Source organism: Arachis hypogaea, chromosome 1, assembly GCF_003086295.3.
Source record: "Arachis hypogaea cultivar Tifrunner chromosome 1, arahy.Tifrunner.gnm2.J5K5, whole genome shotgun sequence".
NCBI classification, from domain to species: domain Eukaryota; kingdom Viridiplantae; phylum Streptophyta; class Magnoliopsida; order Fabales; family Fabaceae; genus Arachis; species Arachis hypogaea.
This window is the reverse complement of record NC_092036.1, coordinates 48883368-48906717: the sequence shown is the minus strand read 5'-3', so window position 1 is coordinate 48906717 and position 23350 is coordinate 48883368. Positions and strand designations below refer to the sequence as shown.

General features: G+C 33.8%; 1 protein-coding gene across 1 annotated transcript; it reads right to left on the bottom strand.

Annotated features, from left to right (window-relative positions):
• Window positions 1–277: 277 nt before the first annotated feature.
• On the bottom strand, window positions 278–21362 carry LOC112789412 (probable protein S-acyltransferase 14). The gene is made up of 7 exons (XM_025831327.1): window positions 21180–21362; window positions 20810–21032; window positions 20626–20717; window positions 20040–20163; window positions 19859–19944; window positions 19677–19742; window positions 278–406 (listed from the first exon to the last, which is right to left on the bottom strand). Exons 1-7 carry the CDS (start codon window positions 21360–21362, stop codon window positions 278–280), a joined length of 903 nt encoding a protein of 300 aa, XP_025687112.1.
• Between the last annotated feature and the right edge of the window lie 1988 nt (window positions 21363–23350).

Sequence of the window (23350 nt, the reverse complement as noted above, 5' to 3'; positions counted from 1 at the left end):
AATATAAAATATATACTAAAAATAAATTAAATAATATATATTTATACATAAAAATATTATAGTTGATTTAATAACTAATTTCTAGTGTGCATATATTGTTTTTGTTTCGCATGTAACTCTATATACAACTACAGAACCCGTAGTACATCTTTTTCTCATAGCCTTGGGATATATTATTATACACAATGCAAACTATGCTACCCATATCAAAAACTTTAATTTAGTTAATAAGAAAAATATTTGAAAATGATAAATAACCTTTAACTTTGAAGTATTGTTATAATTTCTGTAGAGATTCCACATCAAACTGAGTTGGATACTCAAGGCCTTGTAATTCTGGCATTCGCCTTAAATCCTCTTTTGAATATGCAGGAATAAACCAATACCATTTGTTGGTCCCAAATACCTGAGATCGTGTCAAAAGATACCTTTAAATTGAGTTTCTTACTAATAATAATGTACTAAACTACTAGGAACATCTTAGATATAGTTTGTAAAATGTATAATATCTAAGAAGAGAGTGACTATTTCTACAACTCATCTTTTATAATATAGATAGATATTTAAATTTGTCTTTAAAAAAATTTAGATTCAATATTTTGATCTTCAACGTATTTTTATTCCTTAAAATTTCTCATATAATTATTTCTGTTTAACAAATTGGTTAAATAAGTATCCAATAAATGTATTATGAGATAGTTAGGTCCCAAAAATATAACTATAAAATAAATTATATTTTTAAAAATAATAGAGGAACTAATATGTTAGATGAGAACAATTTTAAAGATTTTTATAGAATAAAAATTTATTAGAGATTATAGTATCAAATTTAAACTTCCTAAGTACTAATTTGAGTATTTATTTTATAATATATTTTATTAAGTTAAGAATGTAAATTAATTTAATAATTATGACAAATATTAATTTATTGAGTTAAACATCCAATTAGATTTAAGTGGTTCATTTAAGTAATGCAGACCCAAATAATTGAGTAGCAGCCAAAATAAATGAAAAAAGGCAATCAAATGTGCTGAATGGATATTAAATCCATAACTAAACCCAATGAAAATTGAAACAAAAAAAAGCTTTTAATAAAGTTAAGTTTAAGCATGCTTCAAATTGGGTAAACACTTGAAAGAGAAAGAGAAAGAAAGCTTCATCTTCAAGCTCACATACACAAGAGAAAAAAAAAAGAGAAAGCTCATAAAAAAAGTAAGAGTCTAATCAAACAAATCAAAAAGCATGTTACACTAAGTCAGAGGTTAAAGATAAATAATTTTTTTTTGCATGCTAGTTGATTTCTTCACTTCTTCTCATACTCTCTGCAACGCCATTTAAAAGAAAATAAAAAAAAATCGTGGTTGATTATCTCTACTGTGAATCAACGGTTAAAGTTATTACTTGGACCCAAAACACATTTTCAAGGATTTAGATTTGAGATTATCACTGAGCAAACAAATCTCTATTGCTTTGCACTCCTCGGATAAGCCAAGAAATAGATTTCAAATCCCTAAATTTTGCGAGTTGATTGAAGAAAGAGAAGGGATGATTTCTAAAAGCCCAAGGTCCAAGAAGTTGACTTGTGAGAAACGCTAATTGTGACTCTGACAAAGGTACAACAAGGAAAATTGAATCTCATCAGAGCTTAAGGAGACAGAACCCGAAAGAGAGAGCATAGAGTGAATCCTCACTACTAAGTTTAAAGTCCTAGAAGTATTGCACCTACAATAAAGGGAGCACTCCGCCAAGATGAAAACCAAAGTTATGAGTTTAGAGGCTGGGTTCAATTCATAGAGTCAAGAGTGTTATTCATTATCTCCTTCATATTTTATTGTTTTGTATTTCTGTTTCAATGTATATCTTTCTTAGTTTTCTTTGAGAGGTAAAAGGCAAGAAAGAGATACATTGAGAAAAAGCTATAGAATGAAAAAGTCTAAGAGAAACACTTGAGAGAAAAGTCAAGAATGATTTTTAGATTTTTTGTTGTATTTTCTGTCTTGTGTCATGTACCTAAGAGGTATCCCTTGCTAAGTTGGGTAAGCACTTAGTGTGGTGAGTCTAGGTATTATCATAACCAAGTCAAGTTTATGTTGAAGCTTGTGTACCCAGATAGAATTACATCGAGTCCTAGGAAATCGGTGTATGTAATACTTGGAGTATAGTGAAAATTCTACCAACGTTGTGGTGGAGACTGGATGTAGGCTGCATTGCACAAGACAACTGAATCAGAATACATGGCTATGTCATCTTCTTCCTCTCTGCTTTACTTCTGTTTTTTGGCTTTTATGAGACAAATTAAAATTATCTCCTGAATTATCCACTGCACAAACCTAATAGAAATCAAGTTCAAAGTTCTGTGTTTAAGGCTTAATTATTCAAAGTTAAAGAAGGTCATAGATTAAACCCCTTTTTTCTAAGCCTTTTGGAACCTTCAATTGGTACGAAGAGCCAAGGTCTCAAGAATCAAGCTTAACAGCTTGGAGCAAAGGTCCAATGGTAAAAAAAATGGGCACAACCACTGTGGCCTACACGCTAACAGAGGGTCAATCAAATAACATGCCTCCTTTCTTCAACGGGAAGAACTATGCTTACTAAAAAGAGAGGATGAGGATCTTCATTCAATCAATATACTACAACATATGGAAGATAGTGGTGAATGGTCCCAAAATCCCAACAAAGACTAGTGCTGATGGAGTGGTGACTCTAAAGGAGGAAGCCGAATGGAATGATGATGACAAAAAGAAGGTGAAACTAAATGCTAAAGCTATAAACTTAGTTGCATTGTGATATCAGCTTCAAGTAGTACCGAAAGGTGTCTAGATGCAAGACCGCAAAAAAAATCTGAGGGAAACTCCAAGTCACATACGAAGGCACCAAACAAGTCAAAGAAACAAGGATTGATATACTGCAAAAAGAGTATAAGATGTTTACCATGAAGGATAGAGAAAGTATTGATGAGATGTTTGAGAGATTCTCAATCATCATCAACAGTCTTGATGCTATGGGCATAATACACATTGAACAAACTCTAGTGAGAAAAGTACTTATAAGCCTCACAAAAGAATGGGAAACAAAAACCACTGTCCTAGCTAAGAGTAACAACCTGAGTTATATAACTTATGATGAGCTTAGAAGGAAACTTCTTGCTTATGAAACCACACACAAGCGCCAAGACTCAAAGAAAAAGGGAATAACCCTAAAATCAAAAGTAGAACCAAATGAGAGTGAGTCTAGTGATAGTTTTTCAGATGACAAACTTGTGTTTTTTGCTAGGAGGCTAAATAGGCTAATGAGGAACAAAGGCAGGTACAATGGCTCGAGCTCAAAAGAATACAAGAAGGATTTAAGCAAAGTAATATGCCACAACTGCAAGAAAGCTGGACACTTTATGTACAACTGCCCAAAGCTCAAGAAGGACGAAAAAGGGAAGAAAGAAAAGAAAAGAGTGTTAAAGGCCTCTTGGAAGGATCTTGAGAATGATTCGGATGAGGAAGAGGACTCCGAATATGAAGCTCAAAGTTTGCTTCATGGCTAGTGAAGATCAACTAGATGAGGTAAATTACTATGACTTATCCATGGATGATTTACATGTTATTGCTGATGATCTCACCTACCTCTATGAGAAACTGCTAAATAAGTATAATAAATGTAAAACTGAAAATGAAAAATTGAAAGCTGAAAATGATTTCTTGAAAGAAAAAGTAAAGGAGATCGAATGTAGAAAATCAATTTTTAAAATCTGAAATCAAAAAACTTAAAGGAAAGAACATTATTGATCCTTCACAAGAACTTGTTACTGAAAATGAAAGATTAAATGAAATGATTAAAAGGTTGAACAGTGACTTAGCAAAGTTTGCTCATAGTTCAAGTAATTTGGACAAATTACTTGCAAATCAAAAACCATTGTTTGAAAAATCAGGTTTGGGCTATGTGACAAAAGAGGATGCATTTTTTGAAAAACCAATTGCTAAAATCATGGCCTCTTTTTCAAACACAAAAACCTCTCTTGAGAAATCTGATCTTGGATATTTTTTCAACAATGATGCCTCTTTTGAACAGCCATATTTTAATGAAACTGCGTCATCCTCTAAAACCAAACCAGTTCCAAACAATTCTGGTCAGGGGCGCCTCTCAAATAATGAGGTTGCTTTCAAACAGCTACACTCTTACAAAAGAGCCTCTTATTCAAGAAGCCCGTATGCGTTCAATAATTATAGTTTGAGATCTTTTGGAAAAAGGACCAAAAATGAATTTATCAAAAGAAATGCACCTTTTTCAAGAACTAAAAAATTTTGCCCTCTTAATCATTATCAACATCAAAGCTCCAATCAATTTCAGCAACATACACACAGAATTCATTGTTTTAATTGCAAGAAACCTGGTCATGCTTACTCCCAATGCTTTATTGACAAAAGAAGAGTAGGAAACCAAACTTACAATGTTATTTGTGATTTTAATGCACTTGAAAAACCAAGATAGATTAACTTCAAAGGATCCAAATTAATTTAGATACCTAAGGTTACTTAAGAGTGTATGCAGATTTGCCTAGCATCCAAAAAGAAGAAAGACATGTGGTACTTGGATAGCGGATGCTCTAGACACATGACGGGAAGGTCAACATTATTCATCAAACTCAACACATATGATGGAGAATTTGTGACCTTTCGAGATGATGGTAAAGGTAAAATTATAGCTGTTGAAAAAATAGGTAAAAATCATTCTACCTTTATTGGTGATATCTTTTTAGTTGATGGATTGAGACATAATCTTTTGAGTTATAGTTAACTATGTGATTTGGGTTACTTGGTGATATTCAAAAGATTGGAATAATGCCGTGTTGTAAGTGAAAAGTCTAATGAGGTATTGTTTGTTACAAATCGTTGTGATAATGTATATGGCCTCACTCTTGATGAACTAAATAATCAAATCTAGCTTGTTTTATTCTAAAGAATCTGAAAAGTGGTTATGATACAAAAGATTGGGCCATGCAAGCATGTTTCAAATAAACAAGCTTGTTAAGAAGGGTTTAGTAAAATGTCTTCCTTTGATAAAATTTGACAAAGATATCACTTGTGATACATATCAAATGGGTAAACAAACAAAAAGTGCATTTAAATTAAAGGAAGATATCTCCACCAAAAGACCTCTTGAGTTGTTACATATTGATCTATTTAGTCCAATAAGAACTCAAAGCTTAGGTGATAAACATTATGGTTTGGTGATTGTGGATGACTACACAGGATTTGGTTGGGTTTTGTTCCTTGCTCATAAAAATGATGCCTTCGTGGCTTTTGAAGTTTTTAGCAAGAGGATTCAAAATGAAAAGGATTTAAAGATTACTTCTATTAGAAGTGATTATGGTAAAGAATTTGAAAACCAATCTTTTGAATCATTTTGTGAGAAATTTGGAATATCACAAAATTTTCCTTGCCTAAGAATACCACAACAAAATGGTGTTGTGAAAAAGAAGAAATAGAAGCATACAAGAAATGGCGATAGCTATGCTATGTGAAAGTGATGTTCCAAAATTCCTGTGGGTTAAAGCTGTTAATACCGCTTGCTACATTTTAAACAGAACAATCATTAGAAAGTTTTTAAAGAAAACTCCTTATGAGCTTTGGAAAGGTCACCCACCAAAGCGGAGTTATCTTCATATCTTTGGATGCAAGTGTTTTGTTCTAAACAACTAAGAAAATTTGGAAAAATTTGATCCAAAAGCATATGAATGTTTGTTTGTAGGTTATTTCACAACTAGCAAAATTTATAGAGTTTACAATCAGGATGCTAGAGTTATTGAGGAGTCCATACACGTTGCTTTTTGTGATACTAACATGGTTCAAAATGTTTTGGAATACTGTGAGTAGAATCAGGTGGAGAATAATGCCAATGAATACCAAAGTTAAGAAAACAAAAATTTTGGACAACCTGATTCTGAACCTACTGCTGCAGAAGATTCTGCAGGAGATAATTCTATTTTATCTCCTGAAACTGGGGGAAATCCTTGAGAATACCAGTTTCATAGATCCCGCCATAACCGAATCTGTTCCTAAGTTCACTAGACCCCGTGAGTGGAGATTTTTGAAGAATTATCCACAAGAATTTGTCATAAAGGATGTTTCTCAAGGTGTCAAAATTCAGTCCTCCACTAGAAAGGCTTCAGAAGAAGCAAACTTGGCCTTTCTATCTCAAATTAAGCCATAAAATATCTAAAAAGCACTAGATGACCCCCTCTTGGGTAAAGGCTATGGAGGAAGAGTTTCATGAATTTGAAAAGAATGAAGTTTGGACACTTGTTCCAAAGCCAAATGGAAAGAAAATAACCGGCACCAAGTGGATCTTCAGGAACAAGTTGGGTGAAGATGGAAGCGTAGCTAGAAACAAAGCAAGATTGGTAGCACAAGGATATGATCAAGAGGAAGGAATAGATTTTGATGAATCCTTTGTCCCTGTGACTCTAATAGAAGCTATAAGGCTTCTTTTTGCTTATGCTGCCCATTGTGGCTTTAAATTATTTCAAATGGATGTGAAATGTACATTCTTAAATAGAGTAATTGATAGAGAAGTGTATGTGGCACATCCACCCAGTTTTGCAAATAAAGAGCTACCAAATCATGTTTTCAAACTTTCAAAGGCTCTTTATGGATTAAGACAAGCTCCAATAATGTGGTATGAAAGACTCAGCTCTTTCCTTTTGAAAAATGATTTTCAAAGAGGCACCATAGACACTACTCTATTTATCAAGAACTTTAATGATTCTTTCATTCTAGTATAAATTTATGTTGATGACATTATTTTTAGATCATCAAATGAAACCCTTTGTGCTATATTTGGAAAACTCATGACAAATGAATTTAACATGAGTATGATGGGTGAATTTAATTTCTTCCTTGTGCTTCAAATTAAACAGACTGAAAATGAAATTTTTATTCATCAAGAGAAGTATGTCAAGAAATCAGTTAAAAAATTTGGTATGCAGAATGCCAAACCCATGGGAATACCCATGCACCTTAACTCAAAGTTAGAAAAGGGTGAAACTGAGAAAGATGTTGATGAGATTAGGTATAGAGGAATGATTGGTTCTCTTATGTACCTAACATATTCTAGACCAGATATTGTATAAAGTGTTAGAATTTGTTCTAGATTTCAATCACAACCGAAAGAATCATATCTTTCTGCAGTTAAAAGGATCATTAGATATGTTCATGGCACATCCAATTTTGGTTTATATTATCCTAGGACTAATGAATTTCTGGCTGTAGGTTATTGTGATACAGATTTTACCAGAGATAGAGTAGATAGAAGAAGTATATCTATCATTTGCTGCTTTCTGGGAAGATATTTAAATGTCTAGTCTAGCAAGAAATAGTCAACAATGGCTCTTTCCACTGCTGAAGCTGAATATATTGCTGCTTCTTCTTGCTGTTCTCAGTTGCTTTGGTTGAAAACTCAACTTACTGATTATAAATTGAATGCCAAAAATATTCCCTTGTTGTGTGACAACATGAGTACCATAACTATTTTCAAAAATTTGTTTTACACTCAAGAACTAAACATATTGAAGTGAGATTTTACTCAATTAGAGTACATGTTCAAAAGGGCAATATAAGCATTCAATTTATTAAACCAGAGGATCAACTAGCTGATATTTTCACCAAACCTCTAGCTGAGGACATATTTTGTAAACTAAGAACTAATATGGGCATTCTGAGTTACGATTTCCTGTTTTAGCCTTACTGATAAGTTGGTTGAAATTTTTTTTGTCTCTCTAGTCGAGAAGAGACAATTCTGGGCAAGCGAAGAAGTATCTTTCAGAAACGTGGTTCTGGGGTTCAACGGCAAAGTTTTGAATCATCTGGACCAACCCTCTAGTTCAGATTTTGTGTGGTCTATTGTGTTTCCTCAAGCATCACCACTTTTGGGCCTAATGAGTGTTACATTTGGTTTGTGGGCTTTTCTATTTTGTCTTTTATTTGAAAAGGTTTTCTTTTAATTTTGTTTTATTCTCTTTATTTAATTTATTTTAAATAAAACATTTTCAACATGATGTCAAGTCTTTTTAAAGAGTAGTCATAGGTTCTGCACATTCATATTTTTAAGAAACCTCTTTCTTGTTACAGTTACCAAACTTCTCTCTCATTAACTCCTTTCATAACCTCTTCGGTTTTTCCCACTATCATCATTGTTTTGATACTTGCAAAATCCTTCTTCACTTAATGATGAGAAAGAAAACTGCCACTCGTAGAGGTTCTCTCACTCAACTTTCTCAAAACCCTGAAAAACCAAGAACCTCCTCACATTCCAAGGATCCCACATTTACTCCTTCCCCCACTCCTTCACTATCTCCTCTATGCACAGATCCAATGGCTCGAACCAAATCTACTTTGAGGTACCCCTCGTTGTCCAAGCCAACGGCTCTACCCAGTGCTCCTTCTTGGCCGAGCACTTCGAAGTTGAAATGTCCTGTTGTAGAGGAACCCCGCTCTTGAACCCTCGAGACCTAAGCCTAGGTCAGTCCTTCAACGTCCACAAAGAGGTAATCCTTGTATCCCTCTTAAATCAGTTAAGGAGCCGCACAACATTGATCCTTTTGAACACAAATCTCAGTTTATGACCTCCCACTCTAACTACAACCTTCACTGTTTTCGCTCAGCCATGAACCATGACTTTTATGAAGGTGTTGTTGTTCATCATCCCATATGCCCCACTTTTTTTGTTGACTTACCGAATCTGAAAAAGAAAGGATTTAAATTTTTTGAAAATCTTGAATTTTTGGACTAGAATCAATTTTTCAAAATTAAAAAGCCAGTTTACCCAGTTTTAGTTTGAGAGTTTTATGGAAATCTGACCTACCATGAGGGAAGTATTCACTCGTATGTCAAAGGTCATGAAATTGTGTTGAATAGTGAATCCATTAGTGACTCCTTAGAATACACTGATGTTGGTGTCTATGCTTATACTGTGGGTAAGTGGGATGAGGGGTTGGGTGTTTTATATAAAGATGCTCTAGCTCATGTGTGTGAGAACATTTTTCTGATTGATAGCTTTACACCGACTCACAAATCCCTCAGCCCTCTTCGTGCGCAGTTGCATTGTATAGTAAACCACATTATTCTACCTCAAAGTGGCTCATATCAGAAGGTGTCTTTCTGTGATACATTGGTTTTATATGCTATTGATAAACCACTATTTTATGGTTTATATTGTGCTAAATTGAGTGATTTTTTATCCATTATTCTCACACTTATTCATAGAAATCGCATGTTTTACGTTTTCCTTCCTGATTTTGTGCTATAATTGAAAACATGCTTCTTTGGCCTTATATTTGCTAATATTAATCCCTCTTATTACCATTCAATGCCGTGATATGTGTGTTAAGTGATTTCATAGATTACAGGGCAAGAATGGCTTAAAGAATAGAGAGGAAGCTTGCAAAAATGGAAGGAACACAAAAAACCAAGGAGATGACCAGCGAACATCGACGTGGACGCATGGCTCACGCGACTGCGTGAAATGGAGAAAATCGCAGTGACACGTTTGCGTGCCTGACGCGAACGCGTAAATTGGAATATGCACGAATGACGCGAACGCGTGGATGACGCGTACACGTGGCAAGGAAAACGCTGAATGATGCGCATGCATGGACGACGCGTACGCATGACATGCGCAATCTGCAGAATTAACAGAAATCGCTGGGGACAATTTCTGGGCTGTTTTTGACCCAGGTTTTGGCCCAGAAAACACAGATCAGAGGCTATAAAGTGGAAGAATGCATCCAAACATTACACAACTTTCATTCACATAATTTTTAGGTTTAGATGTAGGTTCTAAAGGGAGAGGCTCTCTCCCCTCTCTTAGGTTTTAGGATTAGGATTTCTCTTCTACTTTTAGTTCTTCTAGTACTCTAGTTTATTGATTTTCCTTTGTTGATTATTTGACATTGTTACTTTAATTTATGAATCCTCATGTCAGAGTTGATTTCTCTTATTTATGCAATTTGAGGTATCTCATATTTATGACTTTAATTTAGCTTTTTACACTCTTAGCTTTGGTTGAGTAATTGGAGACGCTTGAGTTATCAAACTCTTTGTTGATTGAAAATTGGAATTCTTTGCTGATTGATTTAAATTCCCCTAACTCTAGTCTTTTCTTAGGAATTGACTAGGATCTGAGGAATAAAATTGATTCATCCACTTAACTTACGTTCATAGTTAGAGGTTGACCAAGTGGGAGCAAAAGCCAATTCTCATCACAATTGATAAGGATAACTAGGATAGGACATTCAGTTCTCATACCTTGCCAAGAGCTTTTCTAGTTATTAGTTTACTTCTTTTACCATTTACTTTTCTTGTTTTCTTATCCAAAATCCCAAAAACATACTTTTCCATAACCAATTATAAGCACACTTCCCTGCAATTCCTTGAGAGACGACCCAAGGTTTAAATACTTCGGTTATCAATTTTATTAGGGGTTTGTTACTTGTGACAACCAAACTTTTGTATGAAAGGATTTTTGTTGGTTTAGAAACTATACTTACAACGCGATTATATTCTTGTGAATTTCTTTACCGATAGAAATCAGTTTGTCAAAAATGGCACCGTTGCCGGGGAATTGCAACTGTGTGCCTTATTATTGGTTATTATAAATATTTTTTTTACCTGTTTATTTGTTTTTATTTTCATTTTTTTAATTTTTATTAGCTACTATGAGTTCTCACCCCTATTGCTTTGAGTTTGGTTCCAATGCTATTGTAAGGAATGGAAATTATAACAGGAACATGCATCAAGGTCAAAATAATCAGAGATGGAAGGAGCCACGAGGATCTGATCAATCCTTTTGGCAGCGACATCTTCCACAATACCACAAACAAAGACCATTCTACAATACATGCCAAGACAATAGTTTTGGTGGACCCTTTCGTGACAACCAACACCCACCAAATTACTATAGTCAAGAGCCATTCCGAGGTGCATACCAAGATGATAGATATGGTGGACCCCCTTGTAGTTACCAACAAGCCCCATCATACGCTTATGAACCACCTCCTCAACATAGCTTTGAACCACCATACTCACAAGCCCCCTACCACCATTCACCTCCATATGACCCTAACCCATATCTACCCCAATTCCAATCCAATTACTCCCATGCACTTGGTGAACAATGAAGAAGAGATCGAATTGGAAGAAAGCTACCAAAAGGAAGAGGTTGACATTGAAGAAGCTTGCAAAGAGGTGGAAGTTGTCAAAGAAGAGCTCAAGGGAATGGAGCTGGAAATCACCTTGCCAAAGTTGTTGGAGACCTCTCCCCCAAAGCCATCACCGTCCATTCCTTCATTCAAGTGGATAAATCTCTCATCTCTAAGCTTAATTAGCTCACTTGAATATGCTTTACTTGAGACAGATGATCAGCTTAGAGCTCTTTGTGGCCATAAGAGCAAGCGGGAAATGGTTAGTGGTAGGAAATGTCATGCAAGGTTCAATAAGGTTGCATGCTCCAAATTAAAGTGCAAGGATTGGTGCAGAGCTCCATTGAATGGGTATAGGATGTTGTTTGGCCGCTTCAGTGAGAATTTAAACTGCTTGCCACCCGGTTGGAACAAAGATGGTCAACAAGAAGACGAGTGCAAAAGCAAAGTTTGGGACCCCGGAATTCATTCTAGCAATCAACACTCTTGGGGCCTTGTCACTTACTTTAGATTGCTTGACGGATATGTGCGCCTAGTTTGGGATCCCGGAGGCCATTGGAATTACAAACATTGGTGGGGATTCAAGGATCAGTACAAGCATAAGCCACCATGACAAGGAGCTCGCCAAATGTCCAACTTAAGGACTTTAACTAAAAGTGCTAGGTGGGAGACAACCCACCATGGTATGATCGTTCTTTTCCAATCTTAGTTTTATTTTACTTTGTTTTCTTCTTAGTTTTATTTTATCCTATTTTTATTAGTGCTCATTCATTATGTCAGCATCTGCATTCTGCATATTTAAAAAAATGAAGAGCAAACGATGCGCCAGCGTCGCTGACGCGTCCGCGTCATATGTGCATGCGATAAAAATGAAGAATGAACAGAAAGTCATGCGGGAGCGTGGCTGGAGGCGTGCCTTAGGCACCAACACATCCACGCGTACGCGTTCATGCGTACGCGTCCCTGAAGCGTTCGCGTCATTTGCGAAACCAGCCTTCCACGCGTGCGTGCCACCCACGCGCACGCGTGACCCTGCAAAATTGACGTAAAAGATGTATGGATAGAGAGTTAGGATAGAGTGGCGCTAGAATCGTGCTGGAAGCACAAAGCCATATCATGTGTACGCGTCCCTGACGCGTTCGCATCATTTTCTAAATCAGACCATCCACGCGTGTGCGTCTTTCACGCGCACGCGTCAGTTGAATTTTTGGCAATAAGTGTGCATGAGACAGAAAGTTGCACGGCGCGACGCTCCTCTCACGCCAATGGCACAAATCAAGTCATGTGTATGCGTACGCGTCATTAGAAAATTTTGCAACTCACGCGAACGCGTGCTCTACGCGTCCGCGTTGCCTGCGCCGCATAGCTTATCCAAATCAGCGCCAGAAATCTTATCTTTTCTTCACCAATCCTAATTTTTCCTTCCTCCTCTCTTCCTTACTTCTTCTTCCTTTCTTTCACATCTCATTATTCACTCTCATTCTATTTTACTTAATTTATTTGCATACTTTTGTTCATTACATTTTAATTTTGTGCATATTTTTTTCTTTTCTAAATTTATTATTTTTCCATTGGTGTTAAATTTTCTTATTCAACTATTTCATATTTTCTTGAATTATTCCGGTGCTTCATGACTTGTTTTATTCTGATTGGGTATTATTATTCATAAGTCAATGCTAACTTTTATAATACTAGTATTTCTTTTGCATTGATATGCACTTATACTACCTTACATTACCCACACACTCCCTCTCATTGTTGCAAAATTTGCACCCTTGGTATGCCATGTGCTTCTATTGCTTTCTCATGTACATGTTGTAGCTACCATGTAAATGAGACCCTTATTATTTGGCATTAACCCACCTATACTTTATTTATTTTCTTATCTTTATTTCTGGGTTACTTTTCTTCTTTTCCTCTTCTTTCAGGATGGCCACCAAATAAGGGAAAGGGAAAGCTCTAAATGGGGAGACAAACAAGTCCATCTGCACAATCCTTGGAGAAAAACGTCAGTTGTAGCAACCCGTCCACTTGTACATCTTAGCATGCACCGAGGACGGTGCAATATTTAAGTGTGGGGAGGTCGATACCGACTTCCGTGGGTTAGTTATTTTCTTCTCAACACCAATGTTTTATTTTCTTTGTTAGTTCATTGTTGCATTTGCATGTTTGTTTGTTTTTGTGCATATTCTACCACTGCTTGATTGAAATGATCAATTCTTCTTCAAGAAAATTCTTATGGCATTTCACTAATTTGAATAAAATTTTTGTTAAACTTGTTTGAAGAAATATTATATTGGAACATGGTTTAGAGATCGAACACACAAAACCAGTGAGATTTTGAGCCTATTTGATTGGTTGCATTTTATCAACCAATATTTTGTTTTGGTGTGTGTTGTTCTCTCTAAAATTGTGATCTATATCTTGCTTGATTCTATATTTCCATGGTTTAATATATGCATATACTTATATGATTAAGGCCTTGTTTCACTTAGCTTACATACCCATATGGCCTTACCCTTTCATTATCCTTTACAAACCAATGTTGAGCCTATTTTACCCCTTTGTTCTTTACTTTAGCTCATCACTAATTCTAAGCAAAAAATAATAATGTCCTTAATTTGAATCATTGGTTAGTTTAGACTAGTGACATTGCTCACAAATTAAGTGTGGAGAAATTGGGTTTACCAATATTTGGTTTGAGAATTGGGTATTGTGTATTCTTGAGAAAATATGAACAAGAATGTTAAGAACATGTTTATGCATTCAATACCTTAATCATATGCATTGAAAAAGAAAAAAATTAAGAAAAGAAAAATAGAAAAAGAAAAAAGAGAAAAAGAAAAGAAAAAGAGCAGAAAAATAAAAAGGGGACAAAATGCCCCAAAGTAAATGGCGATAGCAATGCATATATACTGTACTCAAAATTTGGAATGTATAAATATGTAGCAAACACAGTTAATGGGTAGTTAGGCTTTATATTATGATTACATGGATTGTCCTAAGTTAGGCGGAAAGTTCAAGTTAATTAAGGATTCAGATTTTAGTCCACTTGGCCAAATACAATCCTACCTTGACCTTAACCCCATTACAACCCTTAAAAGACCTCTTGATATGTGTATTTTGTGCATTAAATTTTTGTTGATTGTTAGATGAAAAGCAAGCCTTAGAAAGCAAGGTTAGTAGAGAATTGGGAGATCGAACCTTAAACACCTGAGTGATTAGAGTGCATACACTTCCAGTGAGGGTTCGATGCTTGATTCTATGTTCCCTGCTTTCATTAGCTATCTTCTTACAAGTTTACTTATCTTTTATTGTATAATTTGAATTAGAAAAATCTGATTTATGTTTGTCTTGAAGAGCTTATTTTCTTTTAACCAAGTAGACAGAATTCATAGGTTGTATCTCATGAGTTTTACCATTCCTCTTCACTCTCTTATAGCTTCTCTTGAGCTTAGCAATGTTTAAGTGTGGAGAGGTTGATAAACCACTATTTTATGGTTTATATTGTGCTAAATCGAGTAATTTTTCATCCATTATTCTCACGCTTATTCATAGAAATCGCATGTTTTACGTTTTCCTTCCTGATTATGTGCTATGATTGAAAACATGCTTCTTTGGCCTTATATTTGCTAATATTAATCCCCTCTTATTACCATTCGATGTCGGGATATGTGTGTTAAGTGATTTAAGAAATTACAAGGCAGGAATGGTTTAGAGAATGGAGAGGAAGCTTGCAAAAATGGAAGGAACACAAGAAACCAAGGAGATGACCAGCGAACACCGACGCGGACGCATGGCTCACGTGACCGCACGAAATGGAGAAAATCGCAGTGACGCGTTCGCACGCCTGACGCGAACGCGTGGATTGGAATCTGCACGAATGACGCGAACGTGTGGACGACGCGTACGCGTGGCAAGGAAAACGCTTAATGACGCGCACGTATGGACGACGCGTACGCGTGACATGCGCACTCTGCAGAATTAACAGAAATTGCTGGGGGCGATTTCTGGGCTGTTTTGACCCAATTTTTGCCTCAGAAAACACAGATTAAAGGCTATAAAGTGGGGGAATGAATCCAAACATTACACAAATTTCATTCACATAATTTTTAGGTTTAGATGTAGGTTCTAAAGGGAGAGGTTCTCTCCCCTCTCTTAGGTTTTAGGATTAGGATTTCTCTTCTACTTTTAATTCTTCTAGTACTCTAGTTTATTGATTTTCCCTTGTTGATTATTTGACGTTGTTACTTTAATTTATGAATCCTCATGTCAGAGTTGATTTCTCTTATTTATGCAATTTGAGGTATCTCATATTTATGACTTTAATTTAGCTTGTTACACTCTTAGCTTTGGTTGAGTAATTGGAGATGCTTGAGTTATCAAACTCCTTGTTGATTAAAAATTGGAATTCTTTGCTGGTTGATTTGAATTCCCCTAACTCTAGTCTTTTCTTAGGAATTGACTAGGATCTGAGGAATCAAATTAATTCATCCACTTAACTTACGTTCATAGTTAGAGGTTGATCAAGTGGGAGCAAAAGCCAATTCTCATCACAATTGATAAGGATAACTAGGATAGGATATCCAGTTCTCATACCTTGCCAAGAGCTTTTCTAGTTATTAGTTTACTTCTTTTACCATTTACTTTTCTTGTTCTCTTATCCAAAATCCCAAAAACATACTTTTCCATAACCAATTATAAGCACACTTCCCTACAATTCCTTGAGAGACGGCTCGAGGTTTAAATACTTCAGTTATCAATTTTATTAGGGGTTTGTTACTTGTGACAACCAAACTTTTGCACGAAAGGATTTTTGTTGGTTTAGAAACTATACTTACAACGCGATTATATTCTTGTGAATTTCTTTACCGATAGAAATCAGTTTGTCAGCTATCATCATTAAAACTGAAATCTCTTTTGCATATTTAATGGTGAGGCATATGTTTGACTGTATAAGGAGTGACAAAAATGTGGCTCTTCCTTATGGCATGTTTTTAATTTACATATTTGAACAATTTGGTGTTGACCATGCAAATGAATCATATGAAAATAGACACTCATATCTAAAAGGAGGTGGTTTAGTGAAGCAGCACAAGAAGGGGCATACAAGAACTAAAAAGGTAGTTCTTGATGATGATAATGATGATGAACTTGATGACACTCATCCTCCCTCTACCTCAGGAACCTCAGCCTCAACTGGTCACAAATCACTCTTTTTTGGAGTTGTAAAGGATGTTATACGAGAATTTGTGAACTTATCCAACCATCTAATGTCTATAAGAAAACAAGAACGGAAGCTTGTGGGTCAAACATGAAAATGCCCTCAGAATGTCAAGAGAAAGAGTGGTTGTCCTTATGAAGTATGTTGACAACATTAATGAGGATGAAACAATGGTCACTGACCCAGAGGAACCACTTGATTCTAAGGAGGATGGTTCGGATGCTTGAGGATGTCTCTAGTTTCTAGTCTCTATTATTTAGATATTTGTCTTTTGGAACTATCGTAGTTTGTATTAGACTTTGTTCTATTTTGGATGACTGTAAATATTAACAACAGTTATATTTTGCTTTTGGTTTTAATCAAGTTTCTATAAACTTGGAACTCTAACCATTTTTTGCAGGCTTCCATTGCTTCTAGCTTCTTCCTTGATGACAAAATGGGGAGTAGTAGAAGTAGAAGTAGAATTGAATAGTTTAGAATTTTTGGATTTCATAATTTTTGATTTGTTGCAGGTAATATGGCATACTCTGTTTTAGAAAAATTCTTTCATGCCCTGTTTTGTTGCAGGTAATATGGCATGCTTTGTTTTGAAATGATTAATTTTCTTGTACCATGGTTTGGAATTCTTGATGATTGCTCTATTCCTTGATAAATGTTACATTATTTTTTAAACAAGTGTTGATGATGATACACTTGGACCATGATCAGATGCTTGGTTTCATTGGTTGAAAATGTTGTATCAAAATTTGTTTGTATAAGCTTATGTATACTGTGAAAAATTGTGCTATCTATATGTTGTGTATTGTGTTCTCTATGTGGATATTTTAACAGGAAACAAAAGATGGGCATAAGGTGAGGGGGAGCAACCCTTGAGGCAAAAAAGGGGAGTACATCAAAACTACTAGATGTCATAAAAGGGAAGTGCTTTAATATTATCTAATTCAATTCTTTTGATTCTATCCTTTGAAATTATGTTTGTCATTAAGGGGGAGATTGTTGAGTTAAGAATGCAAATTAATTTAATAATGATGATGACAAATATTAATTTATTGGATTAAATAGCCAATTGGGTTTGAGTGGTTCATTTAAGTGATGCAAGCCCAAATAATTGAGTAGCAGCCCAAACAAATAAAATAAAGCAATCAAATGTGCTGAATGGATATTAAATCCATAACTAAGTCCAATAAAAATTGAAACAAAGAAAAATTTTCAATAAGGTTAAGTTTAAGCATGCTTCAAATCGGGTAAATATTTGGAAGAGAGAGAGAGAGAGAGCTTCTTCATCTTCAAGCTCACATACACCAGAGAAGAAAGAAAAAGAAACCTCATAAAAAAAGCAAGAGTCTAATCAAACAAATAAAAAAGCATGTTACACTGAGTCAGCGATTAAAGGTAAATAATTTCGTTTTGAATGCAAGTTGATTTCTTCACTTCTTCTCATACTCTATGCAATTCCATTTAAAAGAAAATAAAGAAAATGATGGTTGATTATCTCTACTGTGAATCAACGGTTAAAGTTATTACTTGGAGCCAAAACACATTTTCAAGGGTTTGAATTTGAGATTATCACTGAGCAAACAAATCTCTGCTATTCTACACTCCTCGGATAAGCCAAGAAATAGATTTTAGGGGTTCATTGAAGAAAGAGAAGGGGTGATTTCTGAAAGCCCAAGGTCCAAGAAGTTGACTTGTGAGGAATCCTAACCGTGGCTCTGACTAAGGTACAAAAAGAAAAATTGAATCTCATCAGAGCTCTAGGAGAGAGAACCCGAAAGAGAGAGCAAAGAGTGAATCCTTACTATTGAGTTTGAAGTAGTCTTAGAAGCAGTGCACCTACACTAAATGGAGCACTCCGCTAAGATAAAGAGCAAAGTTATGAGTTCAGAGACTGGGTTCAATTCATAGAGTCAAGAGTGTTATTCATCATCTCCTTCATATTTTACTATTTCATATTTTTGTTTCAATGTATATCTTTCTTAGTTTTATTTGAGAGGTAAAAGGTAAAAAAGAGAGACATTGAGAAAAAGTCTTGGGGTGAAAAAGGCTGAGAGAAACACTTGAGAGAAAAGACAAGAGTGACTTCATATTTCTTTCTAGTTGTATTTTCTGTCTTGTGTCATGTACCTGAGAGGTATCTATTACTAAGTTGGGTAAGCACTTAGTGTGGTGAGTCTAGGTATTAGCATAACCAAATCAAGTTTATGTTGAAACGTGTGTACCCAGATAGGATTACATTGAGTCCTAGAAAATTGGTGTATGTAATACTTGGAGTATAGTCAAAATTCCACCAGACTACTGGATGTAAGTTGTATTTCACAAGGCAACTGAACCAGAATACATGGTTGTATCATCTTTTTTCTCTTTGCTTTAGCTTTATTTTTTGGCTTTTATGAGACAAAACAAAATCGTCTCCTAAATTATCTGCTCTGCAAACCTAACAGAAATCATGTTCAAAATTCTGTGTTTAAGACTTAATTATTCAAAGTTAAAGAAGGCCATAAATTCAACCCTCATTCTCTAGCTTTAAGGAACTTTCATATTTAGATCACTTGTTAGTTTGACATAAAGTAATTTATTATAGAGTGATATTAGGTAACCAATTTTTTTCAATCAATATCAATCAAGTTTTTAAAAATATTTTGTTTATCATAAATAATTTATATCTTAAATTATAAATTTATAATCCTAAATCATAAATTATGGACCTAAATTCTAAAATTGACTAATATTGAGTAATTCAAAGTTAGTTCTCTATGTTTTTTTTAATTATAATTTTATACTATTTAATCAATTATTTTTCACATTAACCAACGATTTATAACAAAAGGATTTTATTTTGACACATATGTTGTTTTGATGTAGTAATTTTATAAACTTATCCATGTTAAATAATTAGCTTAGAATAAAAAAAATAGCCATCCACTTTTTTAAAATGATATATTTTATTTTCTTTGAATACTATTAGAAAATTATGGCAATGGATTTGAAACCTAAAATTGCACATAATAATCACGAGAAAAAAGAAAAAAGAATCTCTAAACCTAATTTTTTATACGTGTATTTATAGAAGTTTGAATGATATAGAAATAAAAGATAAAAACAAATGATGAGTGATCTTCCTTGACCTAACTCTTATACATATATGAGTCGAAATATAATATACCTAGAAGGCTAAAGCAAATTAAATAAGATAATAATGACTAGAATATAAGGATGCCTTATAAACAAATTGTAATGATTAAGGAAACATGTGTTGTTAATTATTACCTGTTCAAAATTTTTCTTCCAACCTAGGTCATAATGCCATTTGGGAGTAGATTTTTTCTCAAATCCCTGCTGGTGAATTCATTTTCAAAAGTTTTCATAATTAAAATACCAATTAGAAGATAAAGTACTAAGGTATATATCTAAATGAACAGATAAAATTTTGAGAAAAAGTATGTAGTTACCTCAACGGTAGTAGTATTAGCAATGACAAGTATAATATGCAAAATCATAAACCCTAAAAGGCTGATTGCAAAAGCCAAGTTCAAAACTGCATGCATAGAACAACAATGTATGGTCATGAAATGGAGGAACCCACCGGTTATATAATATATATATATATACATGTATATGTCAACCACTTACCAAATGTAACAAAAGATAGAATAATTGTTGTTGCCGACCCAGAAATCTCTTCATCAGTGAAGAATATCAAAAAATATGGTAATAATGAGACCGTGACAAGTGTTGTCCCAAAAAATGTGTAAAGCTGTTTGGGAAAAATGTGATAGCAAAGGCATTACTAATCTTAATTTTCTTCTAGTAATACACTCCTTTCTTAAAAAATATAATTGAAGTGATAAATTAAACAACCAAAATAATCAATCAAAAAATCTTAGAGCCAATCATTTTTAGCAATTTTGATCATTAGTCAGTACAAATTTTAAATTATTTTTAATAAATAAATTTTACTAATTTATATATACAAATTTTAATAAATATAAATACAAGTTATATTAACTCAGATGTAAATTTTATGTATTTTATGTCTATAAATTTTTATGAATATTAGTATAAATTATTTTGACTAAATATTCATCTAAAATGATAATATTTATTGAGTAAATAAATATTTTTAATACATTTTCTATCCTAACAATTAACATGTATATATAGTATTTAGATGAAGTAGTTTAATTTACTTTCCAAATTCTAAGGCAAGGTTACATACCACAAAAAGAAGAAAATATTTATAGTTGAATGCACCCACACAGTTTACAACCCAAATGCAATGGTGGTCCATCTTTAGAATGCACCTCCCACCTAAAACCAACGTCATTGTTAATAATAAATACAGTAACAAGACAGCATACATAATAAGGTGATATATATAATTAAAAAAAAAAAAAACTCACAAACAGAACAGTGATGGCAACGAGGAGGTTTGAAGTGGTTACACTTTCGACAATACCGTATTTTACAATGTTGTGTTTGGCCACCATCTACTGCAGATTCCGGCAATAAATCTGCATGATCATCACTACCTTTTTCCTCATCAAATTTAGGGGTCCAATTCAAAGGCACATGTCCAGGGTCCGTAAATACAACAGAGAAGTAGCTCCATAACACCATCGCCAGCTACACACGCAATGAACTTACTGAAATAATTACATATCATCATATTCGTACCCCTTAGTTAAATCACAATTTACTATTCTACCATATAATTGGATCATATAAAATTGGATCGGTTTTAGAATGGACAATAACAATTGAATCATATACCAATGCATGAAAGAGGAAAAGGATAAGGAAAGCGGTTATGGAACCATGGAGAAGGAGGGTAGGGCCGTAATTAGCAACAACAACGACATAATAGGTGACACCAACAAGGCATAGGACGATGATGATCATGATTGAACCGAGACAACGTAGCCATGTACAAAACTTGAATACGTTCCATGCCATCAACCCTCCTCCTCCTCCTCCTCCTTTCGTCGATCTGGTGTTGTCCATTATTGAATAAGGATGTTGCAACCGAAACCATGAAATCAAGAAAACCAGAATGTTCAAATCAAGAGTGGATTTGATTTTTATTTTCTCGTTTGTTTGGTTTGGGTAGTGTTAATGTGATTATTGTGATTTTGTTTTTGGGATTATTCTTTTATGGTTATGTATGTTGTTTTCAAATGCATGCATGCATGCTTGTGGTATCATGGAGGAGAAATAACTAAAATCATCATATATAATTTTTCAAATAATGCTAAATTTTATTTATATTTATAAGTATTGTCAGAGAAGTAACAAAAATTAGCGCATGATCGACTAACTCGGTTCTGAGAGGAAAAAAACTTTTAGCAATAAGTCAACCTAAATTTTAGTCAACACAGAAATTAAAAAAATTGTGTATCTAAAATCAACCAATAACAAAAATTTTACACTTCCAAAATCTACTTTTATCCAAGTAAAATAACATGTAAAGTCAGAGTTCAATTTTAATGGATTAATTATAATAAAATTTTTAAATAATTATTATTTAATTATGTTTATTTTTTTAAATGGTTACTCATGCAATAAATGTGAAACAATATAATTACTTCCAACTTAATGATACAATACTATATAACATGTGTAAAATAATGTCTTTAATAAGATGACAATTCACAAATTAATTCATTTTATTAGTATCGTAAGACCAAGACTTTTAAAAAGTCCTATTTTAAATCAATCTCAAATTATATATTTATTTATAGTTTTAATTTTAGAAATTATTTTTATTAAAGATAATTAAAGACAATTAATTAGATTTAAAATAAATTAAGATTTTTATCCAAACTCTATACTTATGGATTATTTTTTATTTATGATTAAAGTTCTAGAAATTCAAGAAATAATGAGGTTTGGCTATTTAAATTAGAATTTTGTCTAATTTTATAATTATTGAATTATTTTTTATATTTAAATTATAAAATTGGTAGTTATGAAATAATAAAAAATTTATATGATTTGATTTTAGATGCTTTATATTTATATCATTTAATACTTTAAGTTAAAGGTAAAAGAAAATTAATTATATTACTATGTATTTTCAATTAGAGTAATTTATTGAGAATTAATTAGGACTTTTATACCACAAATAACATTTTAAAGTAATTTTAGAAATTAAATTAGTTTTTCAAATATTAATCTTTATGCTCCAATTTTATTAAAATTACTAAACTATCCCTATACCTAATTTTTATCAAAATCCTAAATTCCCAAAATGTCATCCTAACCCTAATTTCCCCAAAAACCTAGCCGCCAATGCTAACCTCTCCTTCATACCCCACTAACCGAAGAAAGAAAGAAAAAAAAAAGAAGAAAAGGGAGGAACAGAGAGTAACAGGCATCGAGAAAAAAGGGGAAAGGGGGAAGAGGGACGGGAGGGAGACGGCGTCGGCGGGCATCACTGTCGTCGCACCGTCGTGTCACCATCGAAGGAGAGAGGGAGCCGCGCAGGGGAGCTTAGCTAAAAAGAGAGAGAGGCCGCGACTTGAAGGAGAGAGAGAAGCTACCACCGTCGTCGTCGCTGTACCGTCCGGAAGGAGATCCAAGAGAGCGAGCACAGAGTTAAGGGAGCAGAAAATGTGAAAAAATTACAAATAAAAAGTTCAAAAAAAAAGACTAAAAGTAGTCTAGGTAGCTTATTTGGTAGAAATTTTAAATAAAAAGTATTAAAATTTTAGAAGAGGATTTTTCTAAAATTTGTTAACAAATTTCGAAGAGCTAGTGAAGCAAAATACTTTTAATATATAACTTCTTCACTAATTTATTTATTTATCTATTTATTTTTATTTTATTAAGATCTAATGCATAAATCTCATCATTTATGTTTTGAACTATTAAAAAAATAATAAAAATAAAAAATAGACAAGAACAAAGAAGAAAGTTTAAAGAGAACAGAACAAAAATATATA

Coding starts and splice junctions, on each gene's coding strand:
- LOC112789412 (XM_025831327.1), bottom strand. CDS start 21,362: ATGGCATGGAACGTATTCAAGTTTTGTACATGGCTACGTTGTCTCGGT. Junction 21,033..21,179: donor TTTTCCTCTTTCATGCATTG/GTATATGATTCA, acceptor TTGCGTGTGTAG/CTGGCGATGGTGTTATGGAG. Junction 20,164..20,625: donor AATATTTTCTTCTTTTTGTG/GTATGTAACCTT, acceptor TTTCCCAAACAG/CTTTACACATTTTTTGGGAC.